The sequence below is a fragment of the Sphaeramia orbicularis genome, chromosome 15 (genome assembly GCF_902148855.1).
Source record: "Sphaeramia orbicularis chromosome 15, fSphaOr1.1, whole genome shotgun sequence".
Lineage (NCBI taxonomy): Eukaryota > Metazoa > Chordata > Actinopteri > Kurtiformes > Apogonidae > Sphaeramia > Sphaeramia orbicularis.
The window spans coordinates 6,838,528-6,863,125 of NC_043971.1; the positions used below are offsets into that span (position 1 = coordinate 6,838,528).

Consider the following 24,598-nt stretch of genomic DNA (forward strand, 5'->3'; position numbering starts at 1 on the left):
GATGAACCCGCACTGGACGACATATGGAAATGTGGTCACTGCAACAGGGAAGAAGCAGCAGTAGCAAGAAATGGTGTGTAAAGCGTAAAAGAAAATAGTCCTGTCCTATTTTGAGCCTGCTTGTGTCCCATTGGCCTAACTTCCACTGCAGCTTTTATCAGTTTTTGCAGAAAGCTCCAATAGTAGGGTAATTATATGTATGTCCTGTCTATATATATATATATATATATATATATATATATATATATATATATATATATATATATATATGTACAGGGTGGGGAAGCAAAATTTACAATGAACATTTAGTTGTTTTTTCTCAGCAGGCACTACGTCAATTGTTTTTAAACCAAACACATATTGATGTCACAATCATACCTAACACTATTATCCATACCTTTTCAGAAACTTTTGCCCATATGAGTAATGAGGAAAGCAAACGTCAAAGAGTGTGTGATTTACTGAATGCACTCGTCACACCAAAGGAGATTTCAAAAATAGTTGGAGTGTCCATAAAGACTGTTTATAATGGAAAGAAGAGAATGACTATGAGCAAAACTATTAGGAGAAAGTCTGGAAGATACTATTAAAGAAGAATGGGAGAAGTCGTCACCCGAATATTTGAGGAACACTTGCACAAGTTTCAGGAAGCGTGTGAAGGCAGTTATTGAGAAAGAAGGAGGACACATAGAATAAAAACATTTTCTATGATGTAAATTTTCTTGTGGCAAATAAATTCTCATGACTTTCAATAAACTAATTGGTCATACACTGTCTTTCAATCCCTGCCTCAAAATATTGTAAATTTTGCTTCCCCACCCTGTATACATATATATATATATATATATATATGTATATATATACACACACACACACACACACAGAGGCTTTATATTCTGCTCTTATAGTTGAATGCACTTGGACTGGATTTACAATTTGAAAACAGTGAAAATATATTAGGATTCTGGAGATATTGTGATGAAACAGAAGACAAAGTACCATTTGTGTTATTTAAAAGGTTAGATAAACTATTCATGAAGGTAAAAGCCAGGGTTCTATTCATTTTAATGGTTTTATTAGTTTTCATTTTTGGGTATTGGGAGTCGGATCAATGAAAGTGGATGGACACATTTGTTTTTACTTTCAGTTATAGATATCTTTGCTGAAAAAGTCACTTTTTGTCCAGTTTTCTCTGTTTCTGATAGAATAACCCTCAATTTATATATGTTTATATTTTTATGTATCGGCTAAAATGTACTTAGGGGGTCAAATGAGTGGCCATTCTTGTCAAAAAAAAAAAGTTGTAAGAAATGCATAGAACTGTGTTGAAATAATGCTAATACATTTGTGCACAGACTACTGATATTATTTGACAGTGGAAGCTCTATTTTCAGAAATATTGGATTTTGAATAGCACGTGTATGTGAAAACTTTTGCTGGTGGACGGACGTAACATTACCCATGATGCTCTGGTCAGTACCAGTACTTTATTAGTAATAAACTTATAGACTTACTATTGCTAATTCTCCTCTTATTCATAAATGTTAGTATTGTGGATCTAAAACAATAACAGCTGACACAAAAACACAAAACGTGTCAGTGGACGGATGTGACATGGTTGTTGTGGATCCCATCATACTGATGCTCAGCAGCCATGTCACTGTTTTCACAAATGATCCCTGTGCAAAAACTAGGATCAGAATTATTTGTGTAGTTTATCATCATACTAAAGAGGAAATAACAATATAGAATTGTTATTTCTTTATAAAAATGCTTATTATTAGAAAACTGTTGATTTAAACAGTGACATGTGACATTCTTCATGTATGTATCGGCGTAACATAAGCAGGATGGATCAGCACCATACTCCAGATTGAACCTGTAAAAATAAAACATGTGATATGTAGGATAGAATCTTGTAAGAAAAACTGGGGAATCTAAAAGAATAGAATATTTGTTTTTCAGGTAAATTCAGTTCAAATATAACTTGGCCATTTGTGACATGAAAATATAGCATTAATTGTGATGAAATTGGACATTTTTGAGCTGAAAACATAGTTCATATGAGCATCAACATGTTGAACAGAACTGAAATCCTGTAAATTTGCAGAACTTGCATTTACCAACACAAAGTTCCTTTGGGGATTCACTTAGATTGATTTCTTATGCACAAAGACATAAATAAGACCTCTAAGCAAATTTTAGCCGATATATATGTTTCTATGCTTTTATGTTTTTATGCTTTTATGTGATAGGTAGAAAACACATCTTGTCTTTTAAGTCTACTTCTTTTTAATCTAAGTTATTCACAGCTACTTATACTCTGCATTTATTTATTCATTGAGTGTTGATGAGGTATGGCTGTGTTTGTGGAGCGGTGACCGCATTTTGTATTCTGAATTTCCCCTAGGGGGTTAATAAAGTACATCTATCTATCTATCTATCTATCTATCTATCTATCTATCTATCTATCTATCTATCTATCTATCTATCTATCTATCTATCTATCTATCTATCTGTCTGTCTGTCTGTCTGTCTGTCTGTCTGTCTGTCTGTCTGTCTGTCTGTCTGTCTGTCTATCTAATTTTACTGTGAGCTTTAATGAACATCTACAATGATCAGTGAATTAAATACGGGAAAATACATGAGTTTAACAAAAAAAAAAAAAAAAAAAATTAAAAATCACAAAATACAGAGGATAATGTTATAATAATTGGTGATAAATCACTTAAGAAAGGTGAAATAGAGAGGAAAAATTCATTTGGGAACTGACACAAAAGTAACACCGCGTCTTAATGGGTTACAAACGTGGTTTCCTTTTCCTCTATGTGCATTTATTCTTTTGCAAGAAAAGGGCAAATTTTACATTTCCAAAGGTTTTTCTGAATTTTGCTGTTTTGACAAAAATTTCCCAGTGCAAATTCTACCAACACAGATTAAATATGTTTATGGAAATGCCTCTGTTGTCACCTGGCTCATGTTGTAATTTTCCAACACTTAAAAATGTACTTCTATCTGACACCCTTCACATTGGAAATATAACATTATATATGAGTATCACAGGGGTTGTAACTGGATGCCAAAGGGTCATTACCAAACAAGTGAGAAAGGGATTCTGGATATATTGTGATGAAACAGAAGACAAAGTACCATTTCTGTTATTTAAAAGGTTAGATAAACTATTCATGAAGGTAAATGCCAGAGTTCTGTTCATTTTAAGGGTTTTATCAGTTTTCATTTTTATTTAATTTAGTGTTGTTGTTTTTCATTTCAGTTTCGTGTTTGTTTTTTTGCTAAATTGGGTTTTGGTCATGAGTGAAATTGAAGAAGAATAGAAAAAAATAGTTGATGTTTTAATGAGTTTTTGTGTTCACTAAAGACAGATGTACAACCATCCACAAAAAAACAACTGTAACAGATGTGTGGTTGAGGCATTAATCATTAAACATGCATCTAGTTTTCCTGCAGGGTTACCGTTCATTTACTCTGAAATTAACTTACTGCTAAAGTTTAATTTGCTGCTGTTTTGTGCTATGATACAATACTTTTAAAAGGGCTGGCAGTTAATTTAAATAGTTTTCCACAAAAAACTACGGTATATTTGTGGGTTTTTACTGTAAAACTGTTCACTCCTATCAAAGACTACAGAACTGTATGGTTTGATAAATTGCTTCTTGGCAGTGTTACTGTAAAACCAAATGTGTAATACATTTTGGAGGAAAAACGCTTTGATACATTCAGAGAAAGGCCAAACAGCTCCAACCCTCCAGACTGTTCTGGGCTGTTTGGAGCTGAGTTTGAAGCAGCTGAGATGAGAATCTCCGAGCCTAAGCCTTGGTTCTTAGAGGAGTGTCTGCTCGGGGCTGGGGATGAGTTAGTGCCCCTAGAGATGAGACGAGTTCTGCACATTTTCGCTCCAAACTTTGATCACGTCCTGAAGCCTGGTCAGGGCATCACATTCCGTTCCACATGTAACCCTAAGGCAATGGTTCCCAACTTTTTTTTGGCTCATGACCCCATTTTAACATCACAAACTTCTGGCGACCCCAGACATTCAGAGCTCCTATATATGTCTGTGTGAAATAACAACAAACATGTCAGATCTATACAATATATACGTCTTCATGGTGTATAAGTGTGTGTAGGACCTACAGTAGATCTCTGGCAAAATCTATGTAATATGAAGAATACACTTCAACACTTAACTTAAAAGAGTGATATGTTGCTTTTTTAAATGGAATTATACCAGTGGTTCCCAACCTTTTTTGGCTCGTGACCTTATTTTAACATCACACATTTCTGATGACCCCAGACACTCAAAACAGAGACTTTTTTTTGTTTTGCTAAAATTAATTTGTTTTTGATCATGTAATAGTTTGCTGTACTATGATGCCAGTGGCGGCTGCTCGTCTTTCAGACAGGGGAAGTTCATTGTCGGCTTACATTTAAAATAAAGTCAAGTTATTTAAACATAAATTCGGCCCTCCGTTCCTTTTTAAGAAAATGGTCAGTGACCTTATCGTACCAACTAAACAAGAAAACGTTGAAATTATGTTAAATTGAAACAAGGAAGTACAATGAGTGTGTTTTATTTACAGTGCAAGAAATGAACAAGTAATTTGGTAGTGGTTTCTCTCTTGATTTCACAGCAGAATGTGCGACGGTATAAAACTGAACTGTGTCAGTGAAGGAGTAGATCTGAAAATAGCTGTCAATCAAACGGGATTCAGCCTTTCAACTGATCCTCCAATTGGCACATGGAAGCCCAGCGTCCAGCCCAGCCGAGCTCCGCCCACAGCTCCATTCACCCCCAGAGACGCCGAGTGTCCGGGGGCGGGACAACATCGTGGCATTTATCCAATTACCGTCCAGTTTTGAGGCAATGAAAAAAACTGTTCCACTCAGTCCCATTGAAGTGCATGGACGCTGAGCGTCCATGCACGGACAAATGCACTGAGCAGAGATCGAATGAGAAAACAGCACAACGGGAATGTATGAGAAGTGAACAACATCGCGTCCGTTGATTTGTGATAAAGCTGATTCTGAACGAACTCGTCTGTGAGATGAACGTGTTCTTACACATTTGGAGTCAATGAATTGTCAACACAACCGAACATATTTGACCATTTAATTTTCGTAATTTTAGGGGAAGCTGAACTTCCCTTGCAATCTGTGAGGAATCGTCACTGTCTGATGCAAATAAATGTCAATTTTAGACTACATTTAGTCTATGTAATGTATATTATTGTGGACGGAGGCAGTAAATCCAGTTGTAGATTACTACACAAAGGGAGAATTTGATTTTCCTTGGTCAGGATATGTATAGTCAGTCCAGCTTGGATTTCCAAGGCTGACAATTAATACTGAACAAACAAGAGGCAACACCATTTAAATTCCAAGGAGGCGAGATAATAATTCATTTGGGAACTGTTACAAAAGTAGCACTGGGTCTTTATGGGCTCAGCTATGGAAACTCTGCATCCAGTTTTCTCTGATATAATAACCCTAAACTTTACTCTGAGCTTTTATGAACATCCACAGTGATCAGCGAATTAAATACAGGAAAATGCCTAATTTTCTCTAAAAAAACACCAAATACAGAGGATAATGTTATAATAAATGGTGATCAATCACTGAAGAAAGGTTAAATAGCCTCCTCAGACTCAGCTATGGGTTTTCTGTCCACATTTGTGGACAAGAGTTTCACAACTTTATACAAAAAAAAGAAAAGAAAACTGTCCACCACAAAGAACACTCCATAAAAATTTTAAAAACAGCATCTGAAAAAACTGTTGCATCATGATGTTTCCAATATAGGCACTTATTTAATAAAAAACAAAAAAACTTTGTACTCTGCTGACATTTCCTGGGTTTTAGGAGATTAAAGAGGAAAAATTCATTTGGGAACTGACAAAAGTAACACTGGGTCTTTACGGGTTACAAAAGTGGTTTCCTTTTCCTCTATGTGCATTTATTATTTTACAAGAAAGGGCAGATTCCACCCACCTCAAATGACAGAGAATTTCCACAGGTTTTTCTGAATTTTGCTGTTTAGACCAAAAATTCCCAGGGCAAATTCTGCAAATACAGATTAAATATGTTTATGGTAATACCTCTGTTGTCACCTGGCTCATGTTATAAATTTCCAACACTTAAAAATGCACTTCTAGCTGACACCGTTCACATTGGAAATGTAATGTAATATATGAGTATCACAGAAATTGTAATTGGATGCCCAAGGGTCATTACCAAACAAGTGAGAAAGGGCAGACGAAGGCAGTGATGAAGAGGAGTGTGAGCCAGAAGGATTAGCTGCTGTTTTACTGGCTGATCTGCATTCCTTGCCTCATCATCTGTGGGTAAGGACTAAATGAGTGAAATCGCCGTGGAAATCACTTTCCTTCTGCAGGGTGGCCGGGCTCCCTGTAGAGATAGGCTGAGGAGATGGGTCGTCCAGGAGGGGCTTAGAGTAGAGCTCCTCCACAACAAGAGGAGACGGCGCTTCGTCTGGTTACCATGCCTCCTGGACGCCTTCCTGATAGGAGGAGGACATGGGCAGAGTGGGGGGGGGGATTATGTCTGTGGACTGGTTGGCAACCACATGGAGGAAGGTCTGGGAGTCTGTGGTTAGGCTTTTACCTCAATAATCTGGACCCAAGGAGAAGAAGAAGAAACCCTGCTAAACACCAACTCCCATACAAGGTTTTAATAGTTTGGGATTTTTCATTATAGTTAGGTTTATTTAGTTTAGACTTTTTTTTTCTCTTAATCAGTTAGTTTTAATTAGTTTTTAAAGCAGGTTTGCTATTTTTTTTTTATTAGTTTTTGTTTTTGCTAAATGCTTAGTTTTTGTATTAGTTTTAGTTTTTTCTAGGGCTGGGCAAGTTAATGCATTATTACCGCGTTAATGCATTCATTAAATAACGCAGACAATTTTTTTTTTTTTTTTTTATCTCATGCTAATGCCGTTTTATTGTAACTCATATTATTCTGCCCCTGCTTGTGTGCGTGTAGTGATTAGCTCGGCAGATAGACAACAGGTTTAACAAGAAAAGCCGGATGCCAAAAACTTCTCTCCAAATCTTTTACTTGAAACTCACTGTAAAACTGCAACATACATACAAAATTTGTCTCAGTTATGTTCATTGGCTTAGTACATTTACATGGCATTATACATTCAAATGAATGGGAAAAAGATCGCTAGCTCGTTGCTAACTTGAATGGGAAAATTCATAGACACGCTAACGATTAGCATTCATAGATTTACTTAAGACTTACAACGTCTTTTTATCCAGCAACAAAGGTTCACATCAGAGATATTTTATACTATTCATTCTTACAACAACTGAACATAAAATACTCATAAAACATAAAATACTACGTTTTTGGGGCCATACAAATAGAGTGAAAGAAATGTCTCTGTTTGTTCCTTCTTATGTCTGAACTGACTACGATAACACCACAAGTACACAACATATGTTAGTGTAACTTATTCCGACCACTAGAGGGCCCCCTTTGCTGGCTTTTAACAACTGAACATCACATATTATTTTGAAAGTCCGTTGCTCTTGCTCTGTGAATACATGTAGGTAAACCATGGGTCACAGGAACAGGGGGATGTTGATCAGGGTTGGTTTACCAACCTGCGTCATCATGTGTTTCAACCAATGACAGCATTTTGGGTGGGCTGAAGACTCCTGTCAATCACTCACAACCGGAAATAAACTGGTGGGGACATAAACATGGAGAAAAGTACCAGTCTTTTCCATGGACATTTTCATTTTAAATGTCTTCAGATGGTGGGGTTGAGAAGGACACAGTTGTTTGGAAGAACTGCAATGTGGAATTATTTTTATCACCGGAGTACTTCCAGTCTGAAGTATCACTTAATGATCACTTGATGCCGGTAACCCCCCCCCCCCCGCATATAACTATGCGACTAATCATGATTAATCACAGAAATCCATGTGATTAATTGCGATTGAGAATTTCAGTTGTTGCCCAGCACTAGTTTTTTCATATCTTTTATCTTTTTCGTTGTCGTATTCACATAAATCCCAGACAGGACTCTGCTGCTTTCTCCCAACTTTAGTCTCCATGTTTCCAGGTAGAGTGGGGACAAGAAGACAACTCTAAATGACAAGTGATGAGAAATGACGAACTGTTAAGTGTCGTATGGTGCTGACAGCTAAAATTGCTTGAGGGAAATAAATCGCTTTCATATCAACCTGACACTGACAAAGATGAAAACGAATGGAATTTTATCCATAATGTTTATACGTTTTAGTTAGTTTTGTAAACACACAATACAATTTCAGTTATCGTCTTTTTCTTTTAATAACAGTTTTTATTTATTTCAGTTAGCAAAAATGTTTTTACAATTCTAGTATTCGTCAATTCGTTAGTTTTTGTTAACGATAATAACCTTGCTCCCATAATGCATTCACATAAATAATATCAGTCCTCATTCATGTCTTGTACAGCATTAAGGTCTGCTCCAACTAAAGGACTTGAATTATTTGTGGGAGAAGCAGGTTGTCCGGAAAACCAGAAGAATCTGAATCCAAGCAGACCATGTCCTGAAAGACAGATTTAGTTTAATGCCGTCAGGGACGTGTTATTATGGGCCTCAGAGGAGAACAAACACACACTCAAACTCATTTATTCCCTCTGCCATCAGGCTGTTAAATGAGTCAGGGTAGGAGTGGGTTTGAAGAGCCTATAGAGTCCCTGTTGACTTACTTACCAGTGTGTTTGATTTATTTATTTATTTGTTTGTTTGTTTGTTTGTTTGTTATGTTATGTGTTAAGTGCACACACATATGCCTGAATGACCACGATAAGCTGCTCACACTGACAGGATATATGATGAATGAAATGGACAATGTGTTGGTTTTATACTGTACTATGAGTCAGTTATTTGGAGATATCTATCTATCTATCTATCTATCTATCTATCTATCTATCTATCTATCTATCTATCTATCTATCTATCTATCTATCTATCTATCTATCTATCTATCTATCTATCTATCTATCTATCTATCTATCTATCTATCTATCTATCTATCTAATAAACAGAGTAGATAATTGCTGTAAATTAACACCAGCCTGACATACGGTGATGTAATATACCTCAGTACAGACTGACATCTAAACGCTTTAGTTTTCCTTTGCATACACAGTCATTTTAATTCATCTGCTTCTTGTGATAAAATGTTAGTCATGAGGGAGAATATATCAAACGTGAGTCACTGCATTAATGCACCTGCTATTTTCACCAAATCTAATGTGATTAATCAGGTTAACAGGCTCAACAGTACGAGCTCTGTTTTGTCGTAACAGACGTACAGGACCGAAGTTCACCTGCGTTGAGAAAGTCTCTGATTTCTGCCACTTTTAAATGAAAGACCATCCTTCGAGCTGTACAATACGTGACTTTCAGGAGTGTTGTCCCTCTTACTGGATTTTACACATTGAACAATGACCTTGGTTGGTCTGAAAGAGCAGCGGAAAAAAATCAACCATGATGACCTCAATAACAAGCTTTTCTTCTCCTTTCAGACCATTCCAACACCAACATCAGGAGGATTTTTTCCATCTGCTTGGGTGTGATTTTTGTTCTGCTGTAGTCATTTACACACATCATAGGCATCCAAGTCCTTACGTTAGTAGCAGATTAGTGCACATCACCATATTGCAATTACTGGAGTAACTATTTTGCATAATAATAGTAGTAGTAGTAGTAGTTTATTTCGAGCACATAGAATCATCAGATAACAAAGAATCATACAACATGGTTAAAACAAATAAATAAATACAATTATTTGTGCTCGAAAAGGAGTGGGAAGAAGTATAAGTTACTGACTCCCACCCCCTTTTTACAAACTAATAATCAAACTGGATCCGCTACCTTTGCTTTGTTAACACACATTTTCCTCTGTATATATATATATATATATATATATATTTTTTTTTTTTTTACAATAACACAAAACATCCATAAAAACCATTCATATACGCACAATCAGATTTGCAATCATCAACTGTTTTTAATATAAACTATAATACATACATATATATATATATATATATATATATATATATATATATATATATATATATATATATATATATATATATATATATATATATCCACTTTAAATATTTACTCCAAATACAATGATCAATAAATATGATAGTATCTTCTTATCATGATAACCAATTAACTATAATATCTTATTTTATGCATACTGTAATGTTCTATATTTTGTTATTATAGTGGATTTATACATCCTTTTAAATGCACAGATTGAAGAAGACATTTTTAAGTTTTGCTCCAGAGTATTCCACAGATGTACCCCTCTAACAGAGATACACTGGCTTTTTATGTTTGTTCTACACTTCATTTTCTTGTAGATTTCAGTTCCCCTTAAATTATAATTACTTTGCCTGATGATAATAATAATGATAGATTGATGGGAATGGGGGGATGGTCATTTGTGTTATGTGTGTGCTTGAATAATCTTGAAATTATGGGCCCACTAATAGTATTTAAGGCCTAACGGAACAGCTGGTTTCTGCTGTATTGTTTTTTTTTTTTTTTTACAGAATCAGATTTTTGGAGCTTCTGTTTACTGACTGAAACAGATTTTTTTCCAGACTGTAGTTGTGGTTAATAAATTACATTAATAAGATCTTCAGATGACTTTGACGTTAGCATTAGCTCATTCATGCCTCATGTCCCTGGAGCTTTGCTTTTTTCTTCTCCTGGCTTCATAAACCAATATGATGACACCCAAAAACTCAAACTCCTGGCTTCAAATCAATAGTCCAAAAAATAAATAAATAAAAATAAAATAAAATAAATTAATTAATTAATTCAAGGGCGACACGGTGGTGCAGTGGTTAGCGCTCGTGCCTCACAGCAAGAAGGTCCTGGGTTTGATTCCAACACCAGTCGATGGGGGTGGGACCTTTTTGTGTGGAGTTTGCATGTTCTCCCTGTGTCTGCGTGGGTTCTCTCCGGGTACTCCCACCATCCAAAGACATGCACTGATAGGTTAACTGGTTAATCTAAATTGCCCATAGCTGTGAATGTGAACGTGTCTCTATATGTCAGCCCTGCGATGAACTGGCAAAATATCCCGCCTTCACCTGTAAGTAGCTGGGATAGGCTCCAGCGACCCCCGTGACCCTAGTGAGGATAAAGCGGGTTCAGAAAATGAATGAATGAATAATCAATTCAAATAAATAACAAAAAAACAAACATAAAAAAACTAGTGACATCAGAGTAGCTTTGTCCTCTTCTTACATACAGCCTATGTTCAGTGCCAGTAAATGTCTCTTCTTTACTGTGTGTTTGTGTTCAGTTTATACAATACTAGTTGCATCAAATGGAGAGAAAAACACAAATATGACAGTTCCTCATCTACTCAAGGTTCTTCATCAAAGCAAATAGTTAAATACAGAGAGGTGATGTCCATCCCTTCCTGTTATGCCCCATTGGAGCTTATTTCAGAAAAAAAAAATTGTATTGCAGTCTGCAGATAGTGGTGGCAGACAACTTCTACTTATCATGCTATCGTACAATGGCACCACGGGTACAATGCTGCTAGTGTAAGTAGCAGCACTTTGTTCCAGTCAGACTAATGACAACGACAATAAAGCACATTTTCAAAAGTAACTAAGAACTGTAATGGTATTATTAAGTACTCATATCAGTACAAGGTATCAGCAAGTACTCAAATGTAAGTACTTGTACTTGTACTCGGTCTGGAAAAAAGTGGTATCGGTGCATCCCTATTTACAACACAACAATAAAAGAGTAAGAGCACAGTAAAAAGTAATTAAGAACAAGTTAAGATCAGAGTAAGTGTTGGTGATATGTACAGGCCACAAGAGATCGAGTCGATTCAGTTATTTAACACAAAACTAGACGTTACTTTGCCATCTTACCTTAAAATGCAACTGTCTTGACATGTAAAGTCATCTTTTAAAGCAGGGGTGTCAAACTCATTTTAGTTCAGGAGCCAGATTCAGCTAAATTTGATCTGAAGTGGGCTGAACCAGTAAAATAATAACATAATAATATGTAAATAATGTCAACTTTTCTCTATGTTTTAGAGCGAAAAAAGTTAATTTACATTACGAACAGGTTTACATCTGCAAACTATCCTTTCAGACAATGTGAATAACATGAACAAACTGAAAAATAAGTGTAATTTTAACAATATTCTGCCTCAGTTTATCATTTCCACATGTACATTATAACGCACAGATCACAGTGGATCTACAAATACACAAAACATTTAATAACGGGCAGAATATTGTTAAAATTGCACTTAGTTTTCTTAAGACATTTTAGGTTATTCACATTTCTCTTGCAAAATTATACTTTGTTTCAGTGTAAATACATGAAAGTATTTACATTTACAAAGAGAAACATTTGGAGTTGTCATTATTTCTATGTTATTATGAAAGTATTTTACTGGTCCTGCCCACTTGAGATTGAAACGGTCTGAATGTGGAACCTGAACTAAAAGAATTGTTAATGTCTTACTGTAATTTTTGCATTTCACACATGCATCCAAAGGGCCGGACTGGACCCTTTGGCGGGCCGGATTTGGCCCCCAGGCCGCACGTTTGACACCTGTGATTTAAAGTCACATATACCATCATATGTGCAAAAAATTCTTTGTTTTTCTCTACTGAGCGACGTTCGGTCCCATAGGGCACAGTGGAACAGGTGGGGCTTCACTTCTATAGAGTGACATTCACAGTTTTAATCATGTAGCACTGGGTCTTTATGGGTTAATGCAACTAAATGTCGAGGTGAATATCTTTTTTTCTCTTTCATCTTTGCAGCCTAGTGTTTTCCCACAATAATTGAGCGCTGGTATCATGTTATTGTGTTATCTGTGGATGCTATAGTTCAGTAACTGTTTTGTGTGACTGTGCTTTGTCAAAGTCTTCGTTCATAGAGGCCTTTGGGAGGCGTGATGGATGGTACAATAACGAGTTCTTCCTGTACTGCCATTGTCTTTGTTGACCGAAGCTTCCCTCGCTGTGTATTCCTTTGTCTCGGCAAAGATCGGGTTGAAATACTTTCACCATGTTCTGTCTTTTTGTATAAGATAGATAGTTTCATTTGCCATTTGTACACATTCAGGTACATAGGAATTATTACAGAGTGGCCTCTCAGAGTGCAAGTATAAAAGATTAAAATGTACAATCAAAATAGAAGTCAGAGATACTGTATAAACCGTGTAAAAGTATCATCTATATTACAAAAGCCAAGTAACCTCTATGTATGTGTGTGTCCGGGGATTCACACAAAATCCGTACAGAGCTGACTGCTGCAGTTTGTCAGACTTTTGTATTTTTGGTCATGGAACAGACTAGTGAAAACGGCAAGTTGATAGGACCAATATTTTGGGAGATATTAGTAATTTTGCAATACAGTAGCCTTACAATTATGTTGCTATAGCCAGAATGCTTTGGCAGTTACTGGTGGACAAATGCTGTGCAGCATGCACGAATACACAACAGCATAAAAATGACCACATCTAGAACCCGGGGATCCCCACAGGTCAGCACACTAGTGAAAGTTTAAAAGAAGTTGAAAAACAATTAAAAGACAGTAGAACAGTGGCTTCATACTGCACTGTAAAAAAAATCCTGTTGTTTTTACAGAAAAAAACTGGTGGCTGTGGTTACTAGAACAATACTGTAAAAAACACATCCAACTGTAAACATATTTACGGAGTAACATGTAGATTTAACATTTTAAACATGTAGATTTAACATTTTAAACGTATCGATTTAACACTGGATTTCAATGGTAAATGGACTGCATTTATTTAGCACATTTTCTCCACCTTCATGGTGTCCAAAGCACTTTCCAAATCCACCAGGTCCAACTGGGACCAGTTTAGGGTTCAGTGTCTTCCATGGACACTTTAACATATGGACAGTCAGAGCCAGGATTCGAACCACCAACCCTTTGGTTATTGGACGCGCCGCTCTACCAACTGTACCAACCCATTAATTTACAAATTTAAAACGTTACATTGTTAAATGTTTACTTTTTTATAACTATATATATATATATATATATATATACAGGGTGGGTATATTGGGTATATTTGAAAAATCTTTTCAAATAAAAAACTTTGCATTGTGTTGTCACTTACAGTTTTTTTATGTTGAAATTTTGCAACTTTTTGGTGTTAATTCTACACTCATTTTTTACAGTGTGTGGCCTTGCAGCTCATCCACTACAGGCGTTTTTATTCGGGCACGCCAATGACAAAGTAAAAAAAAAAAGAAAAGAAAAGCGATTGTTATGGGGCTAAAATCCACTTTGAAACAGTTCCATTTGTGTTTGGCTTTGCCCTTCCTGACTCTCTGCTTTTCACCCACAGGGCCAAACTGTTACGCGGACACCGCAGTGATACCAGCCGGCCGCGAGGTGAAGATTGATGAGTGCACAATCTGCTACTGCACATACGAGGAGGGTACGTGGCAGATTGAGCGACAAGCCACCTGCAGCAAGAACGAGTGCCAGCGCAGCTAAGACTGGCATAGCCGCAGGGACGTTGGCCCACAACACCAGCGCCAAACCCGCATGTAAACTCTGAGCCTTTCACCCAGTCTACTGGACATCAGGGTCGGACAGCAGCCCTCCAGAATTTCAGCATTTATAGTCACTCCAGTATTACTGAAAAAAACGGCTTTTATGAAGATTTATAATCCACATACAGAATATCTATTTATCTATGTATTAAATTATTTATGAATATCTTACAAATATAGGAGTCATTAATGCTGAACTAGTGAAAGAAGTATTTTTTATAGGCTCTGTATTTTAATAAGCAATGTATTGGACCAGAGGTCAATAAAACAACAGAATGTATAGAACACACACAGCTGTCTTTGAAGGTGAAAACCTCAATGTCGGGACGCGTGGTGTCGTCTCATATTCTGACACCTGTTCGTTCCTCTACCACCAAAGTGCAGACTAGACTCCGCTTTAAGACACCGAGTAAAGATGTGGCTGTGACGGATCAAGTGCAGAGTTAGAAACAACAAGGAGACAACAGTAGGAAACTGAAGTGGATGTGACTGTTCCCAGATTTCTTTTATCTTTCTGGATGTTCCAATGTGTTTTGATTTGAAAGTGCTTTTTTTGTATTTCTCTTGTTACTGTGTTCATGTTTCAAATAAATGCCGATCTGTGCTCCGTAAACGCTCCAATGGTACTTTCAGCCTTCATGTTTTTGTTGTTGTTGAGAAGAGCACTTGGTGGTGTTTTCTTTTCTTTTTTTTTCTCCCCAAATAAATAAAATGTTCACAGATTTACTTGTATCATCAAATGAGGCTGCGGTTCTCAGATCAAACCTACTTTCTTTTCTTTGGAATTAATTATTTGGCGCTAATACTACAGGCAACTCCTGACTTTGACAAACTTGAACAAACTCGGTGTTCACATGTAAGCGTTTTTATTTTTGAAGGTTCAGGTTCGTTCTGAGATGAGAACTGCTAAATATTTAACACACTATCAAGTTATTTAGTAATACTGTGGCTTCACCTGCAACGGCAATACACTGCAAAAATCCAAATCTTACCAAGTGTATTTTTCTCATTTCTAGTCCAAATATCTTATCACACTTAACGCTCTTGTATCCCGTCCAGCAAGGCCCTTACTAAGCACCAAGTGTGCCTTTTTGGCACACTTGTGGAATAATGTTCAAAAAATTTTCATACAGTTTGTTTTTAATTCTTTTCCACTTTTTCCTATTTCATCAACTTGAGCCGTAAATAAAAATACCAAATACTCAAAAATTGTCACATTTTTTAACACTTTAAACGCCGTGTTTGTAATGTAAACAAACCATTTTTTTGGATGCAAAAAACACAAAAAATTTATTTTTTTCAATATACTACATAAAAAGTGGATCAAATATTATTAGATTTTTTCATCCTGGCATATGTCAATGATTAACTCCAACAGTGGTTAATTTGCATTATTATTTTTGGCACTAGGTCAAATGTTCAAAAATACTAGCATCCGTCACCAAGTGTGCGTAAAATGCACACCTATAAATCAAACTATTAAATATTATATATTGATTTATTTTTCTGCTCTAAGTTGATTTTATTTTTGTAAATCAAGGTCAGCCCTAATCATACATATCAAATGGAAGAAATAGTGCGTTTTATGCACACTTGGGAGGTAGCTGTTAGTCTTGTAATTTTCTTTTGTTTACAATGTGCAAATTTTAGTTGGTGGCCAAAATTTTAAAGATCATGCAAAAATGAACAACTTTTGAATTCTAACCTTATTTAAACTGTGAAAAATAATGTGAAGTTTTTTAAAACGAAGTGCAAAGTGTGCCTAAAAGGCGCACCCGAATACTGGAGGGTTAAAATAAGACATAATCACCTAAAGAGTAACTTTTCAGTTAGATTTAAGAACTTATTTTTAGACAATAGATCTTGAAAATCCTATTTCAAGAAATCTTACCAAGATAGTTTTCACTTGTTCCATCAAATACTTATATCATCAAATGAGGCTGCGTTTCTCAGATCAAACCTACTTTCTTTTCTTTGGAATGAATTATTTGGCGCTAATACTACAGGCAACTCCTGACTTTGACAAACTTGAACAAACTCAGTGTTCACATGTAAGCGTTTTTATTTTTGAAGGTTCAGGTTCGTTCTGAGAGGAGAACTGCTTATGTGGAATTCACAGGTAAATAATTAATTAGCTATCAAGTTATTTAGTAATCTGCAACAGCAATACGCAGTGTGATGCAGAGTTTCCACAGCTGAGCCCATAAAGACCCAGACCTACTTTAGTGACAGTTCCCAAGTGAATTTTTATCTTTATTTTTAATATTTCTTAAGGGATTTACCACCATTTATTCTAATACTATGCTCTGTATTTTGGGAAAATACATGATATACAGTGAAAAATGATAAATTAAGAAGGTAATATAGTAATAAATGGTGATAAATCACTTATTAAAGTTTAAATAGAGAGAAAAATTCACTTCTTATATCTCACAGAAAAGTTACTCTTTAGGTGATTATGTCTTATTTTAACCGTGATGAGATATTTTGAGTAGAAATGAGAAAAATACACTCAGTAAGATTCTGGTTTTTGCAGCATATTGCTGTTGCAGGTGAAGCCACAGTATTATTAAACAACCAGACAGCGCATTAAATATTTAGCAGTTCTCGTCTCGCAACTAATGTGAAACTTCAAAAATAAAAATGCTTACATGTGAACACCGAGTTTGTTCAAGTTTGAAAAGTGAAAAGTTCCTCCTTAGGTGATTATGTTTTATTTTAAGTGTGATGTGATATTTTGACTAGAAATGAGAAAAACACACTTGGTAAGATTTAGATTTTTGCAGTGTAAGCATTGTGATGCAGAATTTGCATAGCTGAACCTGTTTTTTTGAGGGGGGGGGGGGGGGGGTTGTCGTACAAGTCCATAATTGAAGGTCAAACCCCTCACCATAATATCACTGATCCCAATTTGCTTTTAATATTTAACAAGTAAAAAAAAATTAAAAATATTCAGACTTGATTGGAAGTAGAAATGTGGATGGATGTTCCTGTGGGGTCATGAGGGTCTGGGGTCTGCAGATCAAAATGAAGATTAATAATTTAGACTCAGTTATGAGCACTGAAGGGCAGGCCCCGATTAACGGATGCAGATGCTGTGTGCCTGTTTTGGTTTTTGTCTTGAAATATTATTTTAATTTGGATGGTTGAATTCTTGGGTTTAATCACAGGTTAGTCAGTATTAGTATTAGTCAGTATTAGTTAGGATAAGGCACAAGGGGCTCAGCCCATAGTTTGCAGATCAGTTTACAAAGATTATAAAAGTGAGGTGCATTGCAATGTTCGGGGTCTATTTTCTAGTGATGGGACTTTTGGTTCTTTGAAGGGAGCTGTTCAATCAGGAGCCGTTCACTGAAAAGAGCCGTTCAAAAGACTGGCTCTTTTATGTTTTTTGCATTATTTTGAAACACCAATGTTTTAATGACTAAATAGGCTACATGTGATGATTGACATTACATTTTAAAGGGGTTTAATTGGCGCGGCAGTAAATATTATCTTACCGTAAAAAAGAATAGTTAGTTCAAATGTGTGGGCTAAATCCATGACATGAGAGGTGACATTAGGCAAATGCTGGAATTTGACCAAAAACATCATGATACATTATGTGGACTAGTCTGTAGCCTAAAAATGAAGAAGAAAATAAAACATTTTCTTATGAAATAACATTTTATTCTCCTCAAAACAAGAACAATATATGTGAACATTCTCCTCCTGCCCAATGCCTCCCCAGTGACGCTAAATTGACAGGCAAACGGACACTCCCTCCTTAAAAATAATAATAAAAAAAATAATTAAAAAAAATGAACGGCTCTTTACAAAGACTCGGTCCCCATCGTTCATTTCAAAGAGCCGTTCAAAAGATTCGATTCGTTCGTGAATGTCACATCACTAGTCAGTATTAGTTAGGATTCCTTTGTGTCACTAGATTTTCTTTGTTTCACTGGTCAGTCGTGAATTTCTTAGGATAGGTCACATCTAGGTCACATACTAAACTGACAGATTTATATTTACAGGACTTAGGTTTTACCTTAGGCACACTGTTAAATACACATGCCCCCAGCTGATCGTAAACAACAAGAGATAAGAGGTAAACGAGGTCATTATGGGGTTTTTTCATTGAGTTGAGGAATTTCATCTGCTTGACTTTAGTGTAAGATGACACCAGTCCATTTTCTGTGATCCAACCCACCAAGACAAGGGGGTCAGCCCATAGTTCGAAGATCAGTTTACAATAGTGATGGGACTTTTGGTTCTTTGAAGGGAGCTGTTCACTGAAAAGAGCCGTTCAAAAGACTGGCTCTTTTATGTTTTTTGCATTATTTTGAATCACCAATGTTTTAATGACTAAATAGGCTACATGTGATGATTGACATTACATTTTAAAGGGGTTTAATTGGCGCAGCAGTAAATATTATCTTACCGTAAAAAAGAATAGTTCACATGTGTGAGCTAAATCCATGACATGAGAGGTGACATTAGGCAAATGATGGAATTGGACCAAAAACATCACGGTACATTATGTGGACTAGTCTGTAGCCTAAAAATGAAGAAGAAAATAGAACATTTTCTTATGAAATTACATTTTATTCTCCTCAAAACAAGAACAATAAATGTGTGTAAACATACGGAAAAAAATTGCACAAAACACAACAGTGATTAATCGCTGCAGTTACTGAAATACCTGAACTGTAGTGCAATTCTCAGAACAAGAACGTGTGTGATCAAGTATGTTGGTAAATTGACAGGCAATCAGACACTCCCTCCTAAAATAAATAAATAAATTAAAAAAATGAACGGCTCTTTACAAAGACTCGGTTCCCATCGTTCATTTCAAAGAGCCTTTCAAAAGATTTGATTCGTTCGTGAACATCCCATCACTAGTTTACAAAGATTATAAAAGTGAGGTGCATTGCAATGTTCGGGGTCTATTTTCTCCACTTGGGGTGTGGATCCTCAGCTGAGTTATATTTTCTTTGTGATCAGATCAAGCCAATAATAAATTTATAAAAATGAGACCGAAAAGAATCCGGACTTATACTTGGAGCTTCCAACAAAAGAACACGCTCACAGTCTGGTTTTTTTTTTTTTGCTCTCACTCACATTTGCATTAGCGGGCATTAGCGGGTCTTTGCAGTGCACCGACCATGCCAGTAAACAATGATCAAACGGGGTTGCCAGACAACAATGATGCATCTCCAGCAGTGAGACGTGCTTGTCAGGCAGCAGGAAGGATCGAGGTAAATAAGTCTAAATGCATGTACATGCTACGTGACAGGCTTCTCTCAGAGCAGCAGGGGAGCGCTGGCACAGATCTATTAAGGCTGTGGCCAGGCTTAACTCCTCTGTTTCTATGACTGTAAGGATCCTGTCAAACTGCAGACATTCATTCAGTCAGAGCAGGACTTGTGCTCCTGCATACATTGGTGTCAGTGATAAACGGCCGATATTTTCTTCTGTCCAGGCTTTACTTTTAGGTCACCTCTGGAAAGCCTGTTCTTCTTGTTCATCCACAGGTATTATGAGGCCACAAACAAACCGCAAATTACAACTCATGTTTTCCTCCTTGTTGTCAGGTCGTGCCACTGGTTTGATCAAGTCCGTGGAGGTTATGTGGCCACTTCTATTTGTCTGTCTTTCAGCGGGATTACACAAAGACTATACTGGACACTGTAAAAAAAATCCTGTTGTTTTTATGGAAAAAAAACTGGCAGCTGTGGTTACCAGAACAATACTGTAAGAAACACATCCAACTGTAAACATATTTAGAGAGTAACATGTAGATTTAACATTTTAAATGTGTAGATTTAACATTTTAAAAGTGTAGATTTAACATTTTAAACGTGTAGATTTAACATTATAAACGTGTCGTTTTAACATTTTAAACGTGTAGATTTAACATTTTAAACGTGTCGATTTAACATTTTAAACGTGTCGATTTAAAATTTTAAACGTGTAGATTTAACATTTTAAACGTGTAGGTTTAACATTTTAAATGTGTAGATTTAAAATTTTAAACGTGTCGATTTAACATTTTAAACGTGTAGGTTTAACATTTTAAATGTGTAGATTTAACATTTTAAACGTGTAGATTTAACATTTTAAACGTGTAGATTTAACATTTTAAATGTGTAGATTTAACATTTTAAACGTGTAGGTTTAACATTTTAAATGTGTAGATTTAACATTTTAAACGTGTACATTTAACATTTTAAACGTGTAGATTTAACATTTTAAACGCGTAGATTTAACATTTTAAACGTGTCGTTTTAACATTTTAAAAGTGTAGATTTAACATTTTAAAAGTGTAGATTTAACATTTTAAACGTGTAGATTTAACATTTTAAACATGTAGATTTAAAGTTTTAAACGTGTAGATTTAACATTTTTAACATGTAGATTTAACATTTTAAACGTGTAGATTTAACATTTTAAACGTGTAGATTTAACATTTTAAAAGTGTAGATTTAACATTTTAAACGTGTAGATTTAAAGTTTTAAACGTGTAGATTTAACATTTTTAACGTTGGATTTCAATGGTAAATGGATTGCACTTATTTAGCTCATTTTCTCCACCTTCATGGTGTCCAAAGCACTTTCCAAAGCCACCAGGCCCGACTGGGAACAATTTAGGCTTCAGTGTCTTCCATGGACACTTGGACATATGGACAGTCGGAGCCAGGATTTGAACCACCAACCCTTTGGTTATTGGACGAGCTGCTCTACCAACTCTACCAACCCAATAATTTACAAGTTTAAAATGTTAAATTGTTAAATGTTTACTCTTTTTTTTTTTTTTTTTTATAACATTTTTATTTAAAAAAAAAAAAAAGGGGAAAAAAAGCAAATATGCTGTCATTTCAACATTATGGTCTTGCAATTTAAACGGCACCACATTGTTTTTGAATTTACAGTTTTATTTTCTAAAAACAATAGAAATACATCATTTCTACATACAAATCTGGTTTTGTTCACATACTCTTCCTGTAAAAACTACAGCTATATTTGATTCAATCATTAACACAAAAATCTTTTCAAATAAACAACTTTGCATTGTATTGTCACTTACAGTTTTTTCATGTTGCAGTTTTACAGCTTTTTGGTGTTAATTCTACAGTCATTTTTTTCTTTTTTTTTTTTTTTTTTTTTTACAGTGCAGCAGTTCTCATGAAACTTGGTGGATCATTAGGTTGTTTTTTGTATTTATGTCCATCAAGAAAAATGAATATAAAATAGTCATCTGCCTCTTCTCCTTTGATAAAATCAGCCTGTATATGTATCCTTAAAAAATGCAAAACAGTGTACTGCTTTGGAAATAATTATTGGAGAGAAATTAATGGGGGTGTTAGAAAAAATTGGTTCTGCAAAATATCGCGATATTTCATTTCACAATACTGTATCGATATTAAAAAGTACTGTATCGATATTTTTAGGTATTTATTCAAATGCAAATATGGTGGAGGTTCATTTTTGTTTTTTTGTTTTTCTTTATTGTTTATATCTTATTTATTATAATTTACCACTGTTTATTTATTTATTTGGGATAGTGCATATCAGTGGCGTTGCATTCCAAGCATCTGGTGTTGTGACTTCATGTATCGGCCATGAACAATAGACAATTAAAGGGTTCAACCTGTCAATCATCACACTATAATTCCGATCAAAATTATTAAATCTTCATATAATCAAAATAGATCGTGAATAACAATGCTTTTTTTTTTCTCCATCAAGTGTATTTCATTTTTTAATACCTCTGGATATCAAATTTAATGCTTTTTAATGCCATTTAAGGCCTTAATTTTCCTAAAATCTATTAAATAGCTTTTAATGACCTGCAGAAACCCTGTTTATGTTAAAGCTATACTGCAAAGACAAATACGCAAACAGATTTATCAGCTTCTTTTAAAAACAGAATTATGCATAAGCCAATATTAATGTAACACAGAGTACAATATGTAATGTGATTTAATTATGCATTATGCACTGTGGATGATTAGTGGTTACACCCGTGCTTGCATGGAGTTTAGTTGGAGACTGTCATTTGTTGCCAGCTTCATACACACATTACATTACCGAGGTAATGACTGACTCATTTGTTCTCATACATGGCAGGTATAATATACAGCTTTCTAGGTAGAGGTTTGTCATCAGATTCTCAGAAAACCCTCAATGTTTTTTCTTCTTTATTCCATTTGTGTACACTCTTACTGTGATAAAGTAAAAAAAAAAAATAAATAAATAAATAAATAAATAAATAAATAAATCCAGTTCCCTGTATAACAGAGGGTGCTTTCACACTTACAACAGTTGGTCCGGACTTGCAAATTTGGTTTGGATTAAAATGGAAAATCTGAAACCTCTCCCAGACCTCAGTGTGGACCAAACACAATCTCAGGTCCAACTAAAGAAGGTGGTCCTGGTCCAGACTCCAGACCAAAGTAAACCATGGTTTGGCTAATGATCAGGGTTAAATCACGCTTTGGATCACACAGTTGTAAGTTCTGTAAGGCTACCGCAGCCAAATATAAGAGAAAAACAAATCCAAAATCTAAGAAATCAACTGAATGAACAACATGTAAGATGTCTATAAAGACAGACGCAAAACACAAAGACTTATGCAGAATTTTTTTCTTGAATGAAGCAAAAAAATCTTGAATTAAGCAAAAAAATCTGCAGACAGATACAAAACACAAAAAACACAAAGACATATGTTGTACTTCTTCTCACTCCTTTTCGAATATGTATTATATGTCTTATGTTTAAGTGTTTGGTTTATTTATTTTCTTCTGTTTGACATTCATATTCGAAATAAATACATTAATCAATCAATCAATCAATCAAAAATCAATCAAAAAAAGAGGTTTTATTCTCATATGCACTGGATGAAACATGTTTGCTATCCCTCCTTCCACAGCAGAATAAAAGGTAAGATCAATTAGTAGAATAAGAATAAATGTATTTATAATTAAGACAAAGCGTATCAGCAAAGACTGGAAAAGAAGAAGGTATGATTAAAGGAAGGTATTATATATGAGTCATATGTGAAGTCACATTGTTTAGTACCATATGTACAGTATGTATACAGCAGAGGCCGAAGAGGCAAGTACCCAGTGTGTATATTGCTTATTGCGTACACACACACACACACACACACACACACACACACACACACACACACACACACACACACGTATATACATATAAAAAATATACACACACACACACACACATTTATATATTTATTTATTTACTTATTTATTATTTTTTTTCCCATCTGATTTCAGGTATGGACAAATATTTTGGTAATACACTGCAAAAATCTAAATCTTACCAAGTGTATCTTTTTCCATTTCTGGTCAAATTATCTCATCACACTTAAAATAAGACATAATCACCTAAACAGTAACTTTTCAGTGAGATTAAAGAACTTATTTTAGACAATAGATCTTGAAAATCCAATTTCAAGAAATCTTACAAAGATAATTTTCACTTGTTCCATTGAAAGATTTTTTTTTTTTTTTCCTTAATTCAAATCACTTATTGAAGTTTAAATAGAAAGAAAAATTCATTTGGGAACTGACACAAAAGTAGCACTGGGTCTTTACGGGTTAATGTAAGTAAATATAGATGTGAATGTCTCTTTTTCTCCTTCATGTTTGTATCCTTGTGTTTTCACCCAAAAATAACTGAGCGCTGGTGTCATGTAATACTACAGACGACTCCTGACTTTTCAAACTTGAACAAACTCTGTGTTCACATGTAAGCATTTTTATTTTTGAAGTTTCAAGTTTGTTCTGAGATGAGAACTGCTAAATATTTAACACACTATAAAGTTATTTAGTAATACTGTGGCTTCACCTGCAACGGCAATACACTGCAAAAATCCAAATCTTACCAAGTGTATTTTTCTCATTTCTAGTCCAAATATCTCATCACACTTAAAATAAGACATGATCACCTACAG

At 35.2% G+C, this 24,598-nt stretch overlaps 1 protein-coding gene across 2 annotated transcripts in view; it reads left to right on the forward strand.

Moving 5' to 3' along the window:
• Positions 1-15,263, forward strand: part of vwc2 (von Willebrand factor C domain containing 2) — a 116,242-nt gene extending 100,979 nt beyond the window's left edge. For both annotated transcript variants that reach the window (XM_030156809.1, XM_030156810.1), the window contains exon 4: positions 14,427-15,263. In XM_030156809.1, the coding sequence (XP_030012669.1) occupies positions 14,427-14,578 (152 nt within the window). In that variant the 3' untranslated portion in view covers positions 14,579-15,263. The remainder of the gene's footprint in view (positions 1-14,426) is intronic.
• Positions 15,264-24,598: the final 9,335 nt, after the last annotated feature.